The sequence below is a fragment of the Coenobita brevimanus genome, chromosome 93 (genome assembly GCF_032717465.1).
Source record: "Coenobita brevimanus isolate Jiangsu-jjx chromosome 93, ASM3271746v2, whole genome shotgun sequence".
Lineage (NCBI taxonomy): Eukaryota > Metazoa > Arthropoda > Malacostraca > Decapoda > Coenobitidae > Coenobita > Coenobita brevimanus.
Genome location: NC_137046.1, coordinates 14,698,345 through 14,721,712, shown reverse-complemented (window position 1 = coordinate 14,721,712; position 23,368 = coordinate 14,698,345). Strand labels below are relative to the sequence as shown.

The 23,368-nt window shown below is 41.1% G+C and overlaps 1 protein-coding gene across 1 annotated transcript in view; it reads right to left on the bottom strand.

Moving 5' to 3' along the window:
* The window catches only part of LOC145412368 (uncharacterized), a 417,977-nt gene that overhangs the window by 42,166 nt on the left and 352,443 nt on the right, over window positions 1–23,368 (bottom strand). Inside the window, exons 15-17 of the mRNA XM_080282257.1 lie at window positions 18,596–18,755; window positions 1,452–1,631; window positions 514–636 (exon numbers count right to left, since the gene is read on the bottom strand). Of these exons, the coding sequence (XP_080138383.1) occupies window positions 514–636; window positions 1,452–1,631; window positions 18,596–18,755 (463 nt within the window). The remainder of the gene's footprint in view (window positions 1–513; window positions 637–1,451; window positions 1,632–18,595; window positions 18,756–23,368) is intronic.

The window sequence follows — 23,368 nt, the reverse complement described above, 5'->3', positions numbered from 1 at the left end:
CAGAAGACTTTAACGGGAAGTGCGAAAACTTCAGTATTTCATTTTCTGATTAAGTTCAGAGCATTATATTCACCTTAAGAAGCAGAACTTGCATTGTAACTCTCGGTATGCATCAGTCTAATCGAGGTACTATAGATCAACCAAAGGAGTGTTTGATTTTAAATGAGAAAAGGGTGTGGTGGAAGTCCATCACTAGTGGCTTTATTCTTGCAACTTAAGTCGAGGTATAGGAGGGAGGCCTCAAGATACTGACGTTCAGTTTTAGAATGTCAGATAAACTATTGCTAGCTAGTATTTCACGCTACCTAAATTAATCAACAGCAGAGAAGAAATAAGTACTTTTACCGTCATTATATGTTCCACTAATGGCACAAACAAAGGATGACTCTTTCCCGTTCGTCTAATTTATCTCCTTTAAAAAGAGTCATCTCCTGACATGTGTGAAATGGTCTGGCAGTACCAAACTAGAAAAAAACCATAGACATACAGACGAGAAATACTGTGTTGTCCCACCTGCTGGAATGATGGTAAAGAGGCAGGGTGATGCCATCTTGCCAATAGTATTCTCGGCCCAGCACTGCAGCGTCCCGTAGTCATCTACCTCACGCACCCAGAACTGAGCCACGCTGTGGCCACCTGAGCTCAGCCACAGACACGGCATGGGAAGAGATAAATAAAAAAAAGAAATCATATATTCAGGACAAAAAGGAGGCATCGATGAAGACGTAGCAACATATAGCGTACACATCAGATAAAACTGCTCGTAGAATAGCATTCTCGTGAAGTTATGACAATCCCATTTCTCCTTCACCAATTAATTACAGTAAATGTAATGGCAGCAGCCAGTCGCATATGTTCCTTGTTATGTGTACAGACACGAGTCGAAGCTACGTGAAATTAGATAACAGTGACCAGCCGATGGATATAATGGCTGAAAATGATCGGTAAGATTTCAGTTAATTAGTTTAGCAAGATTCCCTTGACACTTGACACAGCTGTGAGATGTTGTATGGAGCTATTAACCAGACAAATAAATAAAATAATTACATAAATGGCAGTAAGAATGCGTATATCTGCATGATCATCCCTTCCGTGGATGATGTTTACATCAGGAAATTAATAACTTGCATTATAAATGTCACAAGACTACCCGTCATCTGTGAGCCAGATAGGCTGTAAAAAATCCGGTAAATGAAAATTTTACAATTATATATCATCCTGGATGACTCCCAAGCTGGGTGGGTGACGTGAACTCATGTTGTGACTCAAAACAACTTTTATTAATAACTTTTCTTTCTACAATAAAGACTTGTTACGATTTGAGTTTTTGACGCACGCACACAGATACACTTCTTACAATAATAATGATCATCGACTTCGTCCATCTGGCTCGATCAAGTCTGACATTCTCTCTCTCTCTCTCTCTCTCTCTCTCTCTCTCTCTCTCTCACCTGGACTCAAGATCACCTGGTCGCCGGGCAATCTCTCTGACTTAACAGAGTTGTTGAAGACCCATGAGAACTTAACTATGGGAGGAGAGGCGAAGACACCGCAGGTCACGTTAATCATTTGTCCTACACCTGCCGCATACACCTGTCCTGCCACGCTGCCACTTACACACACCGGCGCATCTGGTGAGGGAAAATGTAGGACATGGTAAGAAGGGTGCGTTGAGCATCAGTGCTACAATTGCACCATTCACCCTTCTTGATGGGCAGCAATATGCGCCTACAAGCATACTTGTCAAGGAGTACTTAGGTAAAGGAGAGGGGAAGGCCACATCTAAAGCATTCAACTGTTCTGCCGAGCTCTCACCCACGCACACCAAAGCATCTGGCAGGGAAATATATAGGTAAAAGTTAGAAGGTTACGTTGGTCAACTGTCCTACATCAGTCACAAATATCCTAACTGAACTCTGCAACTTTTCCTGGATGTACATCGAGATAAGTTAAACTAATATATGGTGGAAAGCACTCATCATCCCAGTACTCAAGCCACGCAGATCACCCAACAGATCATATCATATAGACCATGATCTCTTTACAACATCTGAATCATGGAAACATTAATCCTTTATAATAGTACCTCGGCAGTCGCCTGTTGTACCCCCAACACGTTTCTAAATTGACTCAATTCATCTCGGATGGTTTTAGCAAGAACAAACCCCATTATGAACCATACTAGCAGCAACAGACGTAAAATTTTTATTTTTATTTTTTTTTTACACAATAACCATGACCATCCTGATAGGCAATATCTTGAACAAAGTTATGGAAGGCAGTGAATGTCAGTGTCTTGCCAACTTCCTATCAGGCAAACAAGGACAAACACTCAGCTAAACCCAAAACCATTTCAGAAAATCGTCGATTGTGTCCCACATGGATCTCTCTCTCTCTCTCTCTCTCTCTCTCTCTCTCTCTCTCTCTCTGCGCCCGCGCGCGTCTGTCTGTCTGTCTTTGGGAACTTGCCACGTCATCGTGGTACTTCGGAAACAGATAACACTCGTTGGTGGGTGTGTGTGTGAGTTAGTGGGTGAACTGGTGGATGGATAGATAAAAATAGGTCTACTGGGGGATTAGGTACACAGGCAAATATTTCCACAGAGGAATCAACCCTTAGGGGAAATGGGTTCAATTGGAAACACAGGTTCAATGGTGAAAAAATGTCCATGGGAAAAATTAAGGCACGTAAGAAAGTAGGCCCATGAGGAGATTCGGTGTCCCACGAGGAGAAATTTGGTCCATGAGGGATAATGGGTCCATGGAGGAAAGTAGGTTCAGCGAAAAAATCCATGGTGGAAAATAAGTCCGAAGAGAAAAATATGTCATTGGGGAAAAATACGTCCACGGGGGGGGGGGGAATAGGTCCATGGGGAAGATAGGTAAAATGGGGGGGTACAAATCCACGGAGAAAATGCAATATGTCTATGGGGGAATCAGTCCTTGGAGGAAATGGGTTCAAATGAAAAAATCGACTCAATGGGTAAAACAAGGTCCATGGGCAAGATAAGGGCATGGGAGAAAACTGGAGACTCACATTTCCCAGTGGGGAGAAAATACAGTAGGTCCATGAGGGAAAACTGGTCAATGCAGGAACAGGTTCTTGGGGCAAATGAGTGGGAGGAGGGTTTAACTGTAGGGGATGTAGCCAGAGATGGGCTTATGAGCTGGTCATCAAAAAGTTATCTCTTTCGGTTTACACTGTACACCAGTTTGGTCTGCGCTGGACGTTACATATAGTGCAGCCTGGTGTACTTGGTTAAATTTCCCAATATCAGCCTTCAATATTTTTCTCTTTGTCATCATATTTCTCTGTATTTTACAACTGTGTACTTGAACCCGATACATTATTGGCAGCACTATAGTTTGCAAAAAATTTAATTATACAGTAGAGTATGGTCTTCAGAATACTTACAATAATCACATGTACATTCCTATAATCAAATGCAAAGAGTCATAAAGTTTCCTTCATTCTTTCACCATACTATAAAGGTGGCTAGGCAGAATCATGAAATTTTGGCATGTAGCAGCATCAGATGTTGCTTCTGCATGAAGTACCACATCGAGTGTTGACGTGTTTAACTGATTCCCCCTTTTGCTTTTAATTGTCCGAGAAAAACTTGTCTCGCTCTTCACAAGCATCGGAGAGAGGCATTAGTGAAAATTCGTATTCACGATGATTCTCCATGAATTACGTACAAATCAAGAGGGAACTTGTTCCTGGTGATAAAGAGATAGGAAAGGGGAAGGGCCTGGTATTGGGTACGAAAGTAGAAAAAGATAGGAAGGGTCTGAGACGGGGAATGAAGGGGTAGGGAGGTGGAAAGGGCCTGGTATGGCTGATGAAAGAATAGAAGAATGAGCCATGTCTCGTATTTGGGACGATAGTTGGGAGGCTGATATCCCTGAGGACTGGTAAGCACTCAGCCTAACGGTGAGAAGTAAGCCAATAGAGGCCCAAGCACATGCAAGCGTTCTTCCTGGACAATAAATGTCAGTGTAGGGCCCACCTCTTGAACTTCACTGCCATCGTTTAGTCTGGGTGGTGAGCCGAATAAGAACTTAATTTTTGCATATATATACTACCAGAGTGTTTTCTCAAAGTACCACTTTATACACATAAGTACTGCCAGAGTATTTTCTCAAAGCAACACTTTAAACCCCTTACTCCCGGCAGATTTTTTTTTTTTTTTTTTTTTTTTAATGTATGGATCAGAGTTTCTCTAGAAAAGAGAAATTCTCCTTGCCCTGGAAACATTACTGACACTAAATACTGGCTTGTCTTTTCGCCTGTGAAGACATGGCATGCTTCCCCTTCAAATGGTAGATAGAGTTTGTATATATTTTTTTTCTCCACTGAAATGGCAGTAACCAGTGTACATGAGTAAACATAAATATTAATATGTCATTGATGTAAGTAGGAACAGATGAATTTGTCTTAACCCGTACAGTGCCAAGTCCGCACCTATTACGGACAACTTAACAGTGTCAGCCATGCCTGGTTCGTACCTGGTATGGACAACCAATCACTGCCTGCCATGCCAGGTCCATACCTGGTATGGACTCGGTGTTGGAGACACTTCCACTAAATTTTTTCAGCTTGCTCTATTTGCATGACTGAAATGTTAGCAGACACCTTCCTGCTCCATGCCTATGAGAGGATGGAGGGAAGGTGTCAGGTTAGGTAAGGATCCCGCCTGCTTGGACGCATCAGTCTCTGAGTGAATTCCGGAGTGTCACCATGCTGCGCGGCTCCACAAAGGATACAGTGTGTACTCCTGAGTCCCAGGGAAAGCTGGATGCTACTGATACTGATGAACTAACGGAAAGTGATGGCTCAGTGGTTGATGATAGTCATACTGACAGCGATTATGTGGCATCTGAGGAAAGCACCTCTAGCGGGGATGAATCTAATGTTCCCACACCACAGAAACCAACACGTGGATACATTTCTGAGCGAGGTGCAACGCATCCAGCTCATGTGCATCCATCATCAGGTGCTTGGCGTCGCCTTAGAGCAAATATAATATACGAAATAAGTGAAAGTGAAAATATGTCAGACTAGAACGAAACCCCAACTTCACATCATTTTTCCGACTGTGGCTAAATTACATCAAGCAGGACACATCTGCAAACATCATTTAGTCCATGTATCCACCCAGTCCACACCAGTATGGATTATCTATCCATATCAGCTGCTGACGGTTCCTGAAAGCAGTCATCGGATGCAATCAGAGACCAATTGTGCCGATGAAGTCTACGGAAACGATGCACCACAAAGTGCTCACTGTCACAAGACAATGAACACCTGTTTTTGGCTTGAAATACAGTCAAGGTGAGCATTTGTACCATCACTTGGTTTATTTGTCAAGTACTCCAGGTCCATTCATGCAATAAGAAAAATGAAAAATCGCAGGCATAGGGGGTCACTCAGCCTCCCAGACCCTTGGCATAGGGGGGTAAATGGCTGGTGAGGGATCTGACACGGAACGGATTAATATAATTGCCATTTGCCCTCAACTGACTGGTTCATGGCACATTATTAAGTATTTTAGATACTGCTGTTTACACTTCATTCCCGTGACAAAGTTTTATGTTCTGAAACCACATAGTTTATCTTTTAGCCTTTGCTACATTTCCTAGATAACTGATTGACAAGTGTAATTATGTGCAAAAGGTTTGTATTTTTTTTTCATTATGTAGAACAACCTTGGCATCATGAGACTTGACAGAACAAAGTTTTTGAATTACAACCAACCAGCGTCCAAATTAGGCTATAATACACTGCTCAACTGCGGCAATTTTCGCCGAACTTATAAGAAAAAAAATGCTTACCAGTTTCAGACAGACTTTGTTCAATGAAGAACCCGAGAAGTAGGTATCGCAGATTACATCAGTGACCACCTGTCAAGTGATTTGCATTGTGCAAGAGATAGGTACCTCAGACTGCCTCAGTGACAGCCTAGCGTGTTGCGTGGGAGGTAAATGTTGCACACTTCAGTGACCACCTTTCAAGCAATTTGTATTGCACGAGAGGTAGACATCGCACACTTCCTCAGTAATCATCCCTCCTCTTATAGGGCTAATGGCCGTCAGATATGATGCCGTGGAAGTAGTGACAGCCGTTATATTATAGTGATTTTTTTTTTTTTTCACTAGAGGAAATTTTGCCCACGTAAGGGTTTCCTTCACAGAATTTGAAAAAATACACCAATTATTACATCACTTAAGAGGAAGAAAATAGCCAGTGAAAAACTACTCTTTGTGAACTGTGCAACACAGTACAAAGATGTGAGTCAATGGAGGGCTCCGTCTCTGTTATTACACTCGATGATGAAGACGAAAATGACAAAAGTGATGAGTAAGGTTAGATGCTACACATACCATCTCAGTAAGGGTACATAAAGCGAGGAGGATTGTTGTACAGGGTATTCACTTAACTCAGTCATTTGGGACGAATGAATGGACGTCCACGACTGGCCAACACGACGGGGTAAAAGTGGGGTGGTAGCGTTGGTGGGAGAGTGGTGGGATGGCAGTCAGTGTGACTATGAACCATGGGTCGAACGCTCACCACACCCATAGTACCGACTGAGGGACAGAGGTCGTTACCATTCCATATCTATTGTTCCCGGTACTTCAAATGCCTTGTTATATGGCAGTGACTGTTGTTGCCAGACGCCTTAATCCCGTAAGGGGTGGCCACAAACAAGTCGCCTCCATGTTTCATACATTGCAATGTATGTACTATAAGGTTGTAATAAAAAACAAATAATGTACATTCCGAATGAACTGTATGAAGCACCAGAGAAAACTATAGTCAGACTGACCAAGCCCACCTCGCAGTCTGCTGCCGCGCCTAGTATATCATTAGCCAATCAGCAGCAACCTTCAGACTGTTTCTGGGCTCCTCATGACAGGGTTAAGTGAATAGGGTATAAGCGTGTGAGACGGATGGCTCCAATACCCTCTACAGACCATATAGAAAGAGACTGGACAGCTGCCATGCTGGTGCAGTGAATGTATGCTTGCTGGGCAACACTCAAGTACGCATAAAAAATGAATGATCACTGCTAGATTTAACTGCTTTTCATATTTTATGGTGCATTTTTTAATATCTATCATGCTATGTTTGCACAAATGGTGCTCCTGTAATAAGTAGCTTAAAACTGTGTAATGTATGAAAATTATATTTTCCTCTATGTATCAGCTGGCTAATTTCGAACCATATAAAGATCAGGGAAGAGTTACCATACGACGCTAGATCGATTAACACCAGCAGTGATTATGTTATTGCCCAGGATGTTTAAGTCTGATGGTGTTTTTGGTTGAATTAACAGGTTGTTGTTCTTAATATCCACAATTGTGGTAAAATGGTTTCCATCTGGATATTATCTAGGCTTACCTCCTTATGTGGATGTGGGCCAAATACATGTACAGTAAATAAAACTTGCCTAGTAAAGCTGACAACACCCGCTCGTAGACGAGCTTGCTCTCTCCACCTTATTATCCCTTAATTACCTTCTTCTTGGATCACAAGCGAGTCGGGAGAGTTGCATAGATGGTCCATGAATGTTACTGCACCCAAATGAAGCACAATTTAACCCTTAACAAGGGAATAAACGCACTAGTAAAAGAACACAACACCCCTCATTTTGCGGCTACCAACAGTTTGGCTTGTCAGCATTATAATTCGGCGATTATCTCCGTGTTCACGTGTACCTTGAAGTAAAATCCATAGGTAGAGATAAAGATTAAAACAAAAATCTTCAGTTCCTTAATATAAGAAAATATGCTACAGTTAAAGCGGCATTTTATTAATCAACCAATCACGTATCACAGAAGGTGATGAGACAAATTTAGATGAATCTGCAGTCAGCCAGCACCCAGGCTGTGAGGTTGCACAGAAATGGCCCCATGCCGGCCGGCCAATTAGCAAGCCGCTGAAAATATTGGCTGTCCAGTCTCTTTTTCTACAGGGTCTTAAATACGGTCATGTCGTGGACGTAACTGGCACATGATAACAACATGATTAGTGCTAGTTGTGTATTCAAACATGAAACCTGAACAGAATCATAATAATCTAAAATGTAGTGTGCCACGTCGGTACAAAGTGCAGCTAGCGACTTGTAGGAAGACTTAAGTCTCTGTAATTTACAAATGAAAAACAATAAAACTTTTGAAACAGTATAAAAGTACTTACTGTACTGGGTTCTGGACTTTGTAAAGATTGTGGTACACATCTTATGGTGTTAAAGAAAACACTTCACCACTGCGATTATATTCCTTAAATTTTTCATATACTGGCATGACGGTGTCAGTACATTATTTAAATTATAGATGTAAGAGTCTGTGATAACCAAAGCATAATTTCAGTTTTTTGTCGTCTTGGTTTAGAGGGTCAGAAGAATTATTTAACTATTGTATATTAAGTAATTAATATTCTTTCTATTTAAGCACAAGTAATAATTTCATATTTAGCAGCATTTGGCCGTTTCACAGAATCCAGGAAGGATGCTAACATAACCCTATTACAAAATGCCGAACATCTGTGTGAAAAATTCCTAGAATATGACTGGACATATTATCGGACAAACACTTGCCCGAAAAAATTTCCTCATGTGTCACGGTTTAACGTCGAGTTAATCTAACTCCTTCTTACCGAATTCTAATTGTTTTTAGGGCATTAAAAACGTGCAGAACTCGTCGCAGCGCTTCTCTGCTTTTGAACCACAATATATTTTAAGTGTACTGTATAATATATATATATATATATATATATATATATATATATATATATATATATATATATATATATATATATATATATATATATATATATATATATATATGGTTGGTGGGGACGCTCACCATCCACTCACTTAGTGTAGTGCTGCTCTCGGCTGTCTGCCCTTTCCTCTCCTCCATCCTTCTTTCCTTCCATCCTCTTTTGTCTTTCTTTCCTTCATTCTTTCCTTGTCCTGCCTACGGGTGACTTTAAACTCCCTCTTCTGGCTTTCTTTCCTTCATTCTTTTCTCTTCCTTCTGCCTGTGGGTGACTCTACACTGAGTGACAAGACAAATGGTTTCCTATACACCAGGAAAGTATTTACTACTCTGGGTGGTAACCATATAACCAATTTTGGCGCCTGGTGGTTTAGTGGGTAATAACGGCGCTCCAATCGGATTGAGCAGGTGAAGGTTTATATCCAAGGGATGGTTGGGGTTTATTGCTCACGCAATGCCACTCAGGGATGAGTGAGGCTGGTCACTGTCTTAAATGTCAGGACCAACTTGCTTCGCCCCAGGCTCCTACGCTTCTCATGGGACAACGTAGGATTGGATGATGCATATTATTTACTGTATATCTATCTATCTATATTTATCTATCCATCTCTATCTGTCTATTTGTCTATCTATCTATCTATATACATATAATATATATCACCATCATCTTCATCATCATCATCAGCCATAACTAGTCCACTGCTGAACAAACGCCTCCCCCAACCTTCACCACGAATTCCTTGACTGAGCCAATCTTTGCCACGTTTTCCCAGCAAATTTCTCTATCTCATCCCTCCACCTCCTGTCTGGCCTTTTTCGGCTACGCTTACAATCTCTTGGTGTCTAGTCAGTCAACCTCTTGTTCCATCGATTATCCCTTATTCTTGCTACATGGCCCGCTCACCTCCATTTCTGTTCTTTTATAACTTCTATATCTTTGACTTTAGTCTGCTCTCTCACCCAAGTTGATCTTTTCCTGTCTCTTAAAGATATTCCCAACACTGACTTTTCCATTGCTCTCTGAGAACGAATTAATTTATTTTCCATTGATTTTGTCAGTTTCCAGGTCTCACAACCATACTTCATAGCTGGAATTATACATTCGTTATATACTTCTCGTTTCATACAAACTGGCAAGTTACTTTTCATAATGTCCCTATGTTTACCGAAAGCTTTCCATCCAATTGTAATGCGTCTTTTTATTTCGCTATCATTATCTTCTGTTAATTTTAATATTTGTCCCAGGTAATTGTACTCCTCGACCTCTTCAAGAATTTCTCCACTTATTCTGATGACGCTCTTTCGTGTTTGTGAATTAAACATTACTTTAGTTTTACTCCGGTTCATCTTTAGCCCTACTTTGAGACTTTCTCTGTTCAGGTCATTTGACATTTCTTGCAATGTCTCTGGTGTTTCCGAGATTAGGACAATGTCATCTGCAAATCTTAAATGGTTTAGCTTTTCTCCATCTATGTTCACGCCTTTGTTTTCCCAGTCTAGCTTTCTGAAAATACTTTCTAGGCATGGTGTAAATAACTTTGGTGAAATTGTATCTCCCTGACGCACGCCCTTCTCAATCTTATTTTTTTCTGAGTCCTTATGTAATTTAACTGTAGCAGTTCCCTCTTTATATATGTTTTCGAGCATGTTTTACAGTGTTCTCATTCACTCTTTGTTCTCGCAATGAATTTATAGTTGCCATGCTCCACTGAAACGAAAACCTTTTCGTAATCAACAAAACCTATGAACAGAGGTTTATTATATTCCGTAATTTTCTCAATTAGTTGATTCATTGTGTGTAGATGATCAGTAGTCGAGTACCCGCTTCGGAATCCTGCCTGTTCACGATGTTGGTTTTCTTCCAAATTTGTAGTTATTCTGTTTGTAAGGACTTTAGTGAAAAGTTTGTAAATGACTGATAGCAAGCTAATGGGTCGATAGTTACTAAGGTCTTTCGAGTTACCTTTTTTATAAAGTAAAATAACTATTGCATTACACCAAGTTTTGGGGGTTTTCTTCCATTTTATACATTGAATAATTAAGTGAGCAAGCCTTGTTTGTACTTCTACTCCTGCATCCAAGAATAAATCTGCTACTATTCCTTCTTCTCCCGGAGCTTCCCCTCTTTCCATATTATTGAGAGAATTATTTGCTTCGTCTGCTGTTACCGCAGGTATTTCACTTATGTCAACTGAAAAGTTAGCTATTGGAACTACTGTCTTTGATGCATATAGTTCTTTGTAAAATTCTTCAACTCTCTTCAACATCTTATCTCTGCATTTAATGGCTTCACCGTTTTTGTCTTTTAGTGATGTGATTTGTTGCTTTCCAAGTGCCATTTTACTTCGGACCTGTTTCAGACTTTTTTCCTTTTTTGATGGTTTCTTTGATTTGATCCATGTTTCTCTTTCTTTTTTCTTCTCTTTGTCTTTTGTTGATAAGCTTATTTAATTCCGCTCGTTCTGTTTCATCTTTCTTTGTTTTTACTTTCATTTCATTTCTTTTTGTCATAAGCTCAAGTGTCTTTTCTGAATACTTCTTGGCTTTGGTTGTATTAGGTTTTCCTACTATCTCCACTGATTCTTTTAGCACTTTTGTTAGTCTGTCATTCAGCTCATCAATGTCACATTCAGCATTACTTAGAGCCTGAAATCTGTTCCTTATTTCCAACTGAAAGGCTGCTTTGTTTTCGTTTACTTTTATTGGGCATATCTTTTTATCTTTAATCATCTTCTTTCTTTCACTTTTGAAATTGAATCTTGGTGTGCAACCCAACATTCTGTGGTCACTTCCGATACTTACTTTGTTGATAACTGTGACATTTGTGATTGTGTTATTCTTCTTTGCTATAATGAAGTCGATTTCATTTTTTGTTTCTCCATTTGGGCTTCTCCAGGTCCACTTTCTCCCTGTTCTTTTGTGGAAGAATGTGTTCATTATTCTCATGTTAAACATTTCTGCAAAGTTTACCAGCATTTCTCCTCTTTCGTTCCTTTCTCCCACTCCAAGTTTTCCCATACATGCTTCTCCATTTTTTGATTTTCCAAGTTTTGCATTGAAGTCTCCCATGAGTATAGTATACTGTAGGTGGTCTTTTCCTCTTCCATAATCTGGGAGATAATATATATATATATATATATATATATATATATATATATATATATATATATATATATATACCCCCTGGGGGCAGGGGGGTTTCAAGAATACTCCCCAAGTATCCCTGCTTGTCGTACAAGGCGACTAAAAGGGTTGGTGGTGGGTTAGTGCCCCACCCCATAAAAGGAACTAACAAAAAAAGCAAATAAAGCGCCTCGGACCAGGACGGACCATACGTTGACGACTAAGGAATGGACAAAGGACATTCTGAGGTTGGGAACATGGAATGTGAGAGGAGTGAATGTTGAAGTGAAAGAGAGAGAGATTGTTCAGGTGCTTGAGGATGCAAGAGTGGATATATGTGGATTGACTGAAACTAAATGGAAATGTGAAAGGGTGAGAGAATGGGAATATGGTTTAGGTATATGTGTGGGGGTTAATGAGAATGAGAGGGCAAGAGAGGGAGTATGTCTGATGATAAGCAAGAAGTGGAAGGAGAATATAAGAGAGTATGGAACAGTGGGTGCAAGGATTGTATGGGTGAGGATGAAAGTAGGTATACAAGCATGGGCGATTGTGTGTGTGTATGCTCCGACAGAGGACCGAGTGGCAAGAGTGAAAGATGAGTTTTGGGCGAGAGTAGAAGCATATATGGACAAATCTGAGATAAGCGAAAGAGTGCTTTTGATTGGAGACATGAATGGCAAAGTTAGGAATGTACGAGTGGATGGAGTGGTTGGTCAGTGGGGTGTGCCAGCTGATGTAGATGGGAATGGTAGTGCTTTGGTGGACATCTGTGCTGGTAAGGGGTTGGCAATAGCCAACACCTACTTTCGACATAAGATGATCCACCGGTATACATGAAGAGTAATGAGGAGGATGGATAGTGAACTTGTTGAACAAAAGGTAATGATAGACTAAGTGTGTGTGGATGAGCGAATGAGAAGACAAGTGTTGGATGCAAGAGTGTGGAGAGGGTGGGGGAATGGAGTCTCGGACCATCACTTAGTGATGGCCAAGGTGAAGCTGCAAAGAAAATGGTTGAGGAGACGAAGGGGAAGACTGGAGGAAACAGCTCCTGTGAGAAGAATGGAGAATTTGCAAGATAGTGAGAAAATGACAGAGTATAAGAGCCTTGTGCATTACAGAGCTTATTCTCTCAGGCATGGAAACATACATTCCTTTCTCATATCCTTTGACTAACGCAAGAAAGCTTTGATTTAATCACCCTTGTTCTAATGCTGTCTGGAACAAGGAGAGGGCCTATAAAAGGTACCGGATCTAACCCGCCCCTGAATCACATCTTTTATACATTTCTGCCCGGAATCGTGCTAAGTCTGTTCTTCGCTCTGCTAAAAATAATATCATCTGTACAAAATGCTCTCAGCTCTCCAACTCGAACTATTCCCGCTCCTTCTGGCACCTTGCCAAAAACCTTTCTAACAACTTTACCTCATCATCCTTCCCTCCTCTTTTCTACTCTGATGGCTCTGTAGCTATTTCTTTTACTGATAAAGCAGATCTCTTCGGTCAGACTTTCTCCTCCAATTCCACCTTAGACGATTCCGGTGCTGTTCCTCCATCACTTCCCCCCCTCTGACTTCCTCATGGCTAACATTAAAATTTCTTCAGCTGATGTATTTTCTGCCATTGCTGGCCTCAGTACTAATAAGGCATATGGGCCTGTTGGAGTCCCTCCTGTTGTTCTCAAGAACTGTACTTCTGTGCTTACACCCTGCCTAGGCAAACTCTTTTGCCTTTGTCTGTCAACTTGTACCTTTCCTTCTTGTTGGAAGTTTGCTCTCATTCAGCCAGTCCCAAAGAAGGGTGACCATTCCCAATCTTCTAACTATCGTCCAACTGCTTTAACATCCTGTATCACAAAAGTTTTTGAGTCTATTCTTAATAGAAAAATTTTAACGTATCTTTCCTATCCCAACCTTCTTTCTGATCGAAAGTATGGGTTCCATCAGGGACACTCCACAGGCGATCTTCTCACCTACCTTTCAGACTCCTGGTCATCCTCCTTTCGGGACTTTGGCGAAAGCTTTGCCATTGCACTTGACATCTCAAAGGCTTTCGATCGAGTCTGGCTTAAAGCTTTAATTCCCAAACTGCCCTCTTACGGTTTCTATCCTTCTTTCTGTGCCTTCATCTCTAGCTTCCTTTCTGGCTGTTCTATAGCCGCTGTTGTAGACGGCTATCGTTCTTCTCCTAGATCTGTTAACAGTGGTGTTCCTCAGGGCTCTGTCCTATCACCAACTCTCTTCCTTTTATTCATCAATGACCTTCTAAGCTGTACATCTAACCCTATCCACTCATACGTTGATGACTCCACCCTTCACCTTTCCATTCAATTCCCACAACGTCCATCTCAGCAGTTACTTCAACAGGTAAGGGATGAGGCTATGGCGCACCTAATGTCTGACTTGGCTCGTATCTCTGACTGGGGTAAAAACAATCTGGTTGTTTTTAATGCATCAAAGACTCAGTTTTTGCAACTATCAACCCGACAAAATCTTCCACATGTATACCCACTTATGTTTAATAATACCCAACTTAATCCTGCATCATCCTTGAACATGCTTGGGGTTTCATTTGCTCGGAACTTGTCTTGGAAAGATCATATTACATCTCTTGTAAAATCTGCTTCCAAGCGATTGGGTGCGCTAAGCCGACTCCATTCCTTCTTTGCCCCTGCACAGCTGTTGACTCTATACAGGGGTTTTATCTGCCCCTGTGTGAAGTACAACTCTCATGTGTGGGGGGGCTCCCCACATACCGCTCTTCTCAATAGGGTGGAGTCAAAGGCTTTTCGTCTCATTAACTCTCCCCCTCTTGCTGACTCCCTTCAACCTCTGTCTCTTCGCCGCAATGTTGCATCTTTATCTCTTTTCTATCGCTACTCCAATGGTCACTGTTCCTCTGAACTGTCTGCATGCATTCCTCCACTTCTACGATGGGCGCGTAGCACCCGTCTAGCAGCAAACTCTCACCCCTTTTCTGTCCAACTCTCTAATGCAAGAGTTAATCGTTACTCCCAGTCCTTCATTTATGCAACAGGTCAACTCTGGAACTGTCTCCCTCTGTCTGTATTTCCTGCTTCCTATGATCTCCAGTCTTTCAAACACAGTGTGTCCAGGCATCTCGAAATGAATGGATCTTGAATTTGGCTCTCTCTTGTATTTTGTTTTTCTCTTGGAAGGAACAGTTTTGCGGGCTCATGGCCTTTGGTTCCTTCTTCCTCACATGAAAAAAAATAAAATAGTGGAAGAAAGATTGAGAAGGTATGAGCTAGAGCAGATGGAAGGGGTGGACGACGTATGTAAGATATTTACGGAAGAGAGGCACAGCGTGTGAGGTGGTTTGTGGAGTAAGGAGGAGATGCAAGGGACAGCATGGTGGAATGATGAGGTGAAACGAGCTGTGGAACAAAAGAAGAAGGCATATAGTGAATGGTTAGCGAGTAGAGGTAGCAGAGAAGATGAGAGAAGAGTGAGGTATATGTGAGTAGGAGAAGGGAGGTGAAGAGACTGGTGAAGGAGAGTAAGAAGAAAGTGGATGAAGAGTTTGGGAGGAATCTGAGTGTGAAATGGAGGGAGAGTAAGAAATTGTTTTGGATGGAGGTAAAGAAAGTAAGGCAGTGTGAATGGGGAAATAGTAAGGGAGTGAAAGATAGGAATAATAGATTGTTGATGGAGAAGAGAGAGAAATTGAGGAGATGGAAGGAGCACTTTGAGGATTTGTTGAATGTAGAGAGTGAAACCAGTGCGAGTATAAGTGGTTGGGGAATGGCTGAGAGAAGAAGAGATGAGAGGAGGGAGGAAGAGATCAGTAGGACGGAAGTAGTGGAAGCAATGAAGTAGATCAAGTTGGAGAAGGCCCCAGGAATTGATGGAGTGTGTGGTGAAATGCTGATGTATGGAGGTGAGATTCTTGTAGAATGGATATGGAAGTTGTGTAGATTGGCTTAGGAAGAGGGAAGGATTCCAGAGGACTGGAAATCAGGTATAATTGTTCCTTTATATAAAGGAAAAGAGGAGAGAGAAGTATGTGGTAACCATAGGGGTATTTGCCTTCTTAGCGTGACTGGTAAAATATATGGGAGAATACTCATTGATAGGGTTAGGCATATGACAGAGGAGCTAGCTGGAGAAGAACAAGGGGGATTTAGGAAGGGAAAAGGGTGTGTAGATCAGATATTTGTTCTAAGATGTTTAGTGGACTTGGAGAAAGCTTATGACAGAATAGATAGGCAAGGTATGTGGAAGGTATTAAGAATATATGGAGTGGATGGGAAATTGTTGCATGCTGTGAAGAGTATGTACGAAGGAGCTAGGGCTACGGTGCAAGTGGATGGTGAGCTGAGTGAATTTTTTTATCTCCATGTGGGACTGAAACAGGGTTGTGTGTTGTCTCCATGGCTGTTTAATATATATATGGATGGGGTTGTAAAGGAGGTGCAGGGTAGGGCAGTGGATGTGGGGGTGGCTCTAATGAATGAGGGTGAGATTTGGAAGATTCCGTTGTTGCTGTTTGCTGATGGTACAGTATTGCTGAGTGAAGATGAATGAGAGTTGCAAGGTTTGGTGAATGAGTTTCGGACAGTGTGTAGAAGGAGGAAGCTGAAAGTTAATGTAAACAAAAGTAAAGTTATGGTGTTTGAGAGGAATGAAGTCACAGAATGTACAGTGAGGTTGGATGGTGAGGATATGGAGAATGTGAGTGCATTCAAGTACCTGGGTAGTGTGATGAGTAAGGATGGAACTTTGGGGGATGAAGTGCATGAAAGGGTACAGCAGGGAAGGAAGGTTGTTGGTTCACTAAAAGCAGTGATGAGAAATAGGGAGGTGAGTATGGAAGTTAAGAAGTCACTGCATGATAGTATTGTGATCCCTACCCTGACGTATGGAAGCGAGGCGTAGACCTTGCAAGAGGGGAACAAGTCAAGAGTGAGAGCAGTGGAAATGAGTTACTTGAGAGGAGCATGTGGAGTGACATGGAGGGACAGGTTGACGAATGAAGAAGTGAAGGAACGTTGTGGGGTGGATGTGGATGTGATTAAGAAAATTAGGAGAAATACACTGAGGTGGTTTGGACATGTGGAGAGAATGGAGAATGAAAGACTGACTAAGAGGGTGTATGTAGGTGAGGTGGAGGGAGGGAGAGGGAGGGGTAGACCGAGGATGCGGTGGAGGGATGGAGTTGAGAGGTATATGAGGGAGAGGAGGTGGGTTGGGGGAGGGTAGTCAAATGGTGGGTGACAGAGCGATTTGGAGGCGTTTTGTCTGCGACCACCCTTTGCGGGATTAGGGCGTCGGGCTATATATATATATATATATATATATATATATATATATATATATATATATATATATATATATATATATACGCATCAGCCGTGGCTCAGTGGGTTAGAGCGCTCCGCTTTAATCAAAGGGTCAGATGATCGAATCCACCCAAGGGACATTGGTAGACATCAGGAAGGGCATCCGGTCATAAAATGCTACACGCTCCAATCCAAAGTCCTCTGCTCATGGGCAACGCCTTAGCCCTTCGGGGATACCAGGCGTAAAACCAAATTATATATATATATATATATATATGTGTGTGTGTGTGTTTTATAGTATAACTGTACTTGTCCTGTATGGGTGTGTCTTGACAGGGTGCGTAAGCTAGTCTTGAGGATTTTTCCCTCTACTGGGTAGTATGGTGTAACACAGGTGCGGAGTGGGACTCTCTGGGTTTCTGAGTATTATACGAGTAACGGGGGATTGTGGCAAGTGTCCTACTAAGTGTAGTTCTTTAACTACATTCCCCAGTGTTGCAAGAAGTTGCCCTGGACACTGATTTATGTGTTGGACTATTGCAGATGTTTTGTTTTGTGAGCGGCAGCATTAAGATATACCTGAAGCTGAGTATTGATCGAAGGTTGCTCTTGATCTAGAAATGACCAGTGAATGAAGCTACGGGCCTGACACATGTGAAACTTTGTTGCGCGCGCGCACACACACACACACACACACACACACACACACACACACACACACACACACACACACACACACACAAGCACTGTGTGACCTCAGTATCGTAGATTTGATATCAAATAAGTATGTGCTGCCGTTAATGAACTATTAACTTGGATTCCTCAGCCAAACTAAAAGTATTTTTTATAATTCCAGTTTCATTCATATGCCAATCGCATTAAAATACCTGATTCAAAATCTGTCAGACTTGTGGCTTGCTCTGTGCCATCAACTCCCAGCTAAAACCCAGACACTTATCTTGCTAATTTGGCAATACAAACCCAAATCTTAATAATACCTCAAACTTCAGAGGAAGGGAAAGTTTAGCAAAAAAAAATTATAATCTCCACTTTACTTAGCATAATCCATCCTTGAGTGCACCATACTTCTCCACTTTATTATTTTCTTTGTTCTTTCCCCTTACACTCATCCGCCATTCCTATACTTATCCAATACCCTTATCCCGGCCCTCTCACCATCTCACTGTAACAATATCAACTGGCAGAAAGGGGTGTCATTATTTCTGGCTGAAACTGATGCACACAAATATGTGCCGTCCTCCAATGTACAAAGCAAAATAAAAATTTACGTGCAGATCCCACTGTCGTGCATCAAGAAATCCGTTTTATATGACTTTACGTAATACAAAGACAAAGAGCTGCTGTGCCCTGCTTACTCACAGTTGACGGTTATGTTTATGGGTGTGCTTCGTGCATCGCCCTCGACGTTGGAAGCGGAGCAACTGTAGGGTCCGGCCTGGTGCCTGATGATACTCTGTATGGCCAGGCTGTGTCCACTGATCACCATGCCGGTCTCGGGGGTTGCCACCAAGAGACGTTCCTAGGAGTATTGATAAGCCCAATTGGAAGAAAATATAATGGCATGGCATGTTGGTTTAGGAAAGAGTCTCAGGCTCATATTCCTATCAGTTAAGGAGGCTCCCTAGCACCTCTTCCTTAGAGTTTTGTTTTTGGATCTGGCTTGTTAATATCCGTCTGTACATTATTTCTGCTGAGTATGGCAATGTCAGAAGAATTTATATAACACAGAAAATGATATTAAAATGTAACAAGCATAAACTGGTTTAGAAGTGATGTTAGGGAGCCTCCTTATGTACCTCAGTGGGGGATAGAGAAGCGAAGTTGCTGACGAAAGCAATTTAGGAGAGATAACACTTCGAGCAATAGAGCGAAAGGAGCAAGTAGTAAAATGAATATTACTGTAGACGCAGTTAGGTGGAAAAGCACAGCACCAAACTTAGTTATCTCTGAAACTATTACACCCATAGTGGAACTACGCATATCGTTGGAAAGCTTATAGAAGCGTAATAGGTGTCACTTTTTTAGCTCAAATTTCGTCCGGAAGATCTAAAAACGAAGAAAAAGCATCCATATTTAACACCAAATCTTAGCTTTCTTGGAACTATTAAGGTGACAGTGGACCAAAGTAAATCAACAGAGAGTTTATGAACAAGTAATAAGTGTTAATTAAGGACCATTCTGAACATTCACCATCATATTACAATCAAATGTTAAAAAAATGACAAACTGAATATCAAAACTGTTCTATTTCGGAAACCATACAAGCTATGGCAGATCCGCTCATATTTCTGGAGAACCTATGAAACAGTAATGAGGTATGTATGTTTCTTTTCTCAAAAGCTTGAAACTGTATTGCTGACAAAAAAAAAAAGGGGGGGGTAATTGAGTACTAAAACAGTTATCGGAAACTAAAAAAGTTACAGCAAGCCTAAACATGTCCTTAGAAAGATTATGGACAAGCGAGAGGTGGTACTGACGAGGCTTTTTTTCGAATTTCAAGGTGTGTATCAATATCAGGAAGTGGAATGAAATATTTCTTCTTTTCTAGCCTAAAATACCATTGGCAGGCTCCCTTGCTTGATCCTTTTCCATACTTGATGGTGTAGATCCTTTTATCGTCACTTTACTTTAAATTTCACTAAAACCACTGACAATAATTAAGACTTTCCATTACTGATTATAGCATTCAGGCATATACAAGTACTAGGGACTAAGTAGGATAGTAACAGCAGTGGAGAAAAGGATAAAAGATCTTCAATTTTTTAATGGGATAGGCTGCATTTTATTTATTTATTTATTTATTTGTTTGTTTATTATTGTGTGTGTGTGTGTGTGTGTGTGTGTGTGTGTGTGTGTGTGTGTGTGTGTTTGGGTTAAGAGAAACACTGCATTGAGAGACGTAAAAATCAAAATCCAGAAACTGGAAAAAAATAGATCAGTTACACACTGTTCACTCTGTTAATTGGGAAGCACTGAATGTGAAGACCATGAATTTAAATATATCTGAATAAATTTAATTGAACTGGAATTGCTCTGAGCTGACAGTAATGGATTCATTGAAATAATTAATGTGCAATGAATATAAATTACAAATTTACAGTAAAATACAGTTTCATTAGACTTTACTGACTCCAAGAAATAGACTGCCGTATTTAGTATCACTGGAGTTTTATATATATATATATATATATATATATATATATGGAACTCGCACTTGTGAGACTGAAAGGCTTCTGTGTTAATAGTTTGCTCTCCCCCTCCCCTCCTTGTATTTAGTACTAATGTAGCCATGAGGCTAATACGAAAAATTCTGTGATTTTCGTTATTCATTTCCTAAGAGTGAATATATCAGTATAAAAAAAATACATAGAAACTGTAATTCAAAGTGTGTTAAATGAAACAGTTAAAAAGTACAGAAGACGAGTTAATGAGGTAGTGGTTAACCCATTGGCGCCCAGTGTCCTGTATAAAGGACAGAACTGGGCAATTTCAAAATTTAATAAAGAAGGGAACCCCAGGCTAGGGACCTACTGGTATGAGCTGCGCAACTATGAGCCGATAGGCGGAGGGCGGCACGATTAGTGCCCTTCCACCAAAATCCCTTGCACAAGAACTCTGGGCACTAATGAGTTAGTTTGGCGTGAGATTCCCAGCACATTTTACATACCTTTTACACCCTCGGTCAAGCTAGCATGTCATGTGTCGTCTACACTGAATGGCACGCTTGGTTGTATTTGGATTATTGAGTTCGGACAGGAAATTGTTATTGAATTGTTTCAATTACTTATCAGTTACCCACTACCACTAATAACTTTGGTAAGTACCTGGCATTTTCTCCCTCCCTACTATATTTTTCATTAAAGCCAGCTTAACCCATAAAACAGCCGAAAACCTAAATCCTTATACTTGCATGAAGGCAGTACTTGGATTCTATCTTGTCTATCCTTTTACCACTTTGCCTTCATTATTTTCATCACATGACCCCTAATTTCCATATAAGGTATGGAGTGAGATACGAGGTTATTAACTGGTTATTTACAGTAACAAAGGATGAGAGGTTAATGTTTTGGGGGCTTCTTTCTGGTGCTTGAGAGGAACGCCTTCATGTGATGGCACTGTTATAGACAGAGGGTTCAACTGCCTGCATATGCAAACCCTTTTCAGTTACATCCCAGTCCCCCGAGATGAGGACGATTGACTATGGGAGAGGAAATTAAGCCTGTAGCCCACCGGGTCCACATCCAACCGAACCTGTGGTAGCAGCGACTGCCATTACTAGGCCATTTCTCGTACTCATTTCACCTCTCATTTAGGATGAAGGTGAGTTAATCCCAATGTGGAAATATGACACAAGTGCGAAATCATAAGCAATGATTCTGAGGGGAAGGGGAAGGGTAATGAGAACTGAAGTATTCCTGGATTAGTGTCACGCAAATTAGGGTTCAGAATTGAGGTGAAAAAAAATCAGTACTCTTTTCCCCTCAAACTTTTGATGTTCGCTTTATAATACCCGGAGACAAGAGTAGAGATTCAGTCTGCTGTCTGGGGTGAAAGCAGTGCCATGGTTTCTACAATGCATTTATTGCTTACATTATCTCTTGCACAATATTTACAATAAACTGTTATTGTAGCCGTGAGGTTAGTATAACAACAAAGCTGCCAGGGATCGAATCCTGGTGCTTGCGCTGGGACCACTCGACTATGAATTCTGTCCACCCTTTGAGGGCAGGCGGGTAATACGATTACTTTGGGTAAGAACAATGGGAGGCAACTGTTGTAACATGATGGAATGGCCATGTATCCCAGGATATGGATGGGTAACTGACCACAAGCTCAAAAACGTAAGTTACAGACATGAGCATCGTCATATAACATCTGCCCCCACCTTAACCTTTGCTTTAACAGAGTGCATTCACAATGAGGCAGGAAGTGTGTGTGTGTGTGTGTGTGTGTGTGTGTGTGTGTGTGTGTTTTCGTCAGGTACCGGTATACTTAATCATCCAGTCATACTGGCAACGTTGGAGCGAGTTCAATGAAAAATGATTCGGCAAAGTCGCGCCTTCGCTTGGGAATAAATGAAACATTTCAGCTAAGAAAAAAATCACCAGAAAATCTGTGTTTCCACATTAAACAGCCCTTACCTAAGCAACTTAGACCTAACCCAACGTTAAACTACCATAATATTAAGTTTGGGGGATGACAAAGGTGCAGTCTTTTCTCGAGGTACTCAATCTGAAGTTGCTAATATGACTTGATAACCCGAAAAAAAAAAAAAAAAAATGCAAGCCATAACCGAATATATTCAGACGTAAACTGTCCGTTCGTGTAGGTCAGGACAAAATCTTTAAATACTACGTCTAGTTTTAGGGACTATGCTCTGCACACATTGTTTCCTACTGCCACATGTGATACATTTCCCACTGAGAAATGGAATGGCTGCACAGTGACCAAATGAAATGAACTTTTCTTGGTACATTTTTTATCCCAACTAAAATGATCGGACAGTCTTCTTCTGAAGAAGAACTATCTGACCTCTGTGTGAATGCACCCTGAGTTAAACAGTCCAACTGCAGAAAATCCACAAGCCAGGTCCACGTCAAAACAATACAGTCTCAGTTGCCTTTAAGTTTCCCGTATTACATTTATCGATCCTTATTATCTTACACACACACACACACACACACACACACACACACACACACACACACACACACACACACAGTTACCTTTAATTTTCCTGTATTACAATTATCGATCCATATTATGTTACACACACACACACACACACACACACACACACACACACACACACACACACACACACACACACACACACACACACACACACACACACACACACTGTTGCCTTTAATTTTCCTGTATTACAATTATCGATCCATATTATGTTACACACACACACACACACACACACACACACACACACACACACACACAAGCGCGCGCGCAGTAACCTCAATTCTGCTGGCAAATAATTACGCTCTATTGATAATAATAGATTAACTTAGATGCCATAGTCAAATATTTCATTGTAGCTTCACTCATTAGACAAATACTATTCAGCTGCTGTATTCAAAGTCTGTCAAAGTTATAATTTTGACAAATTTGTTAATT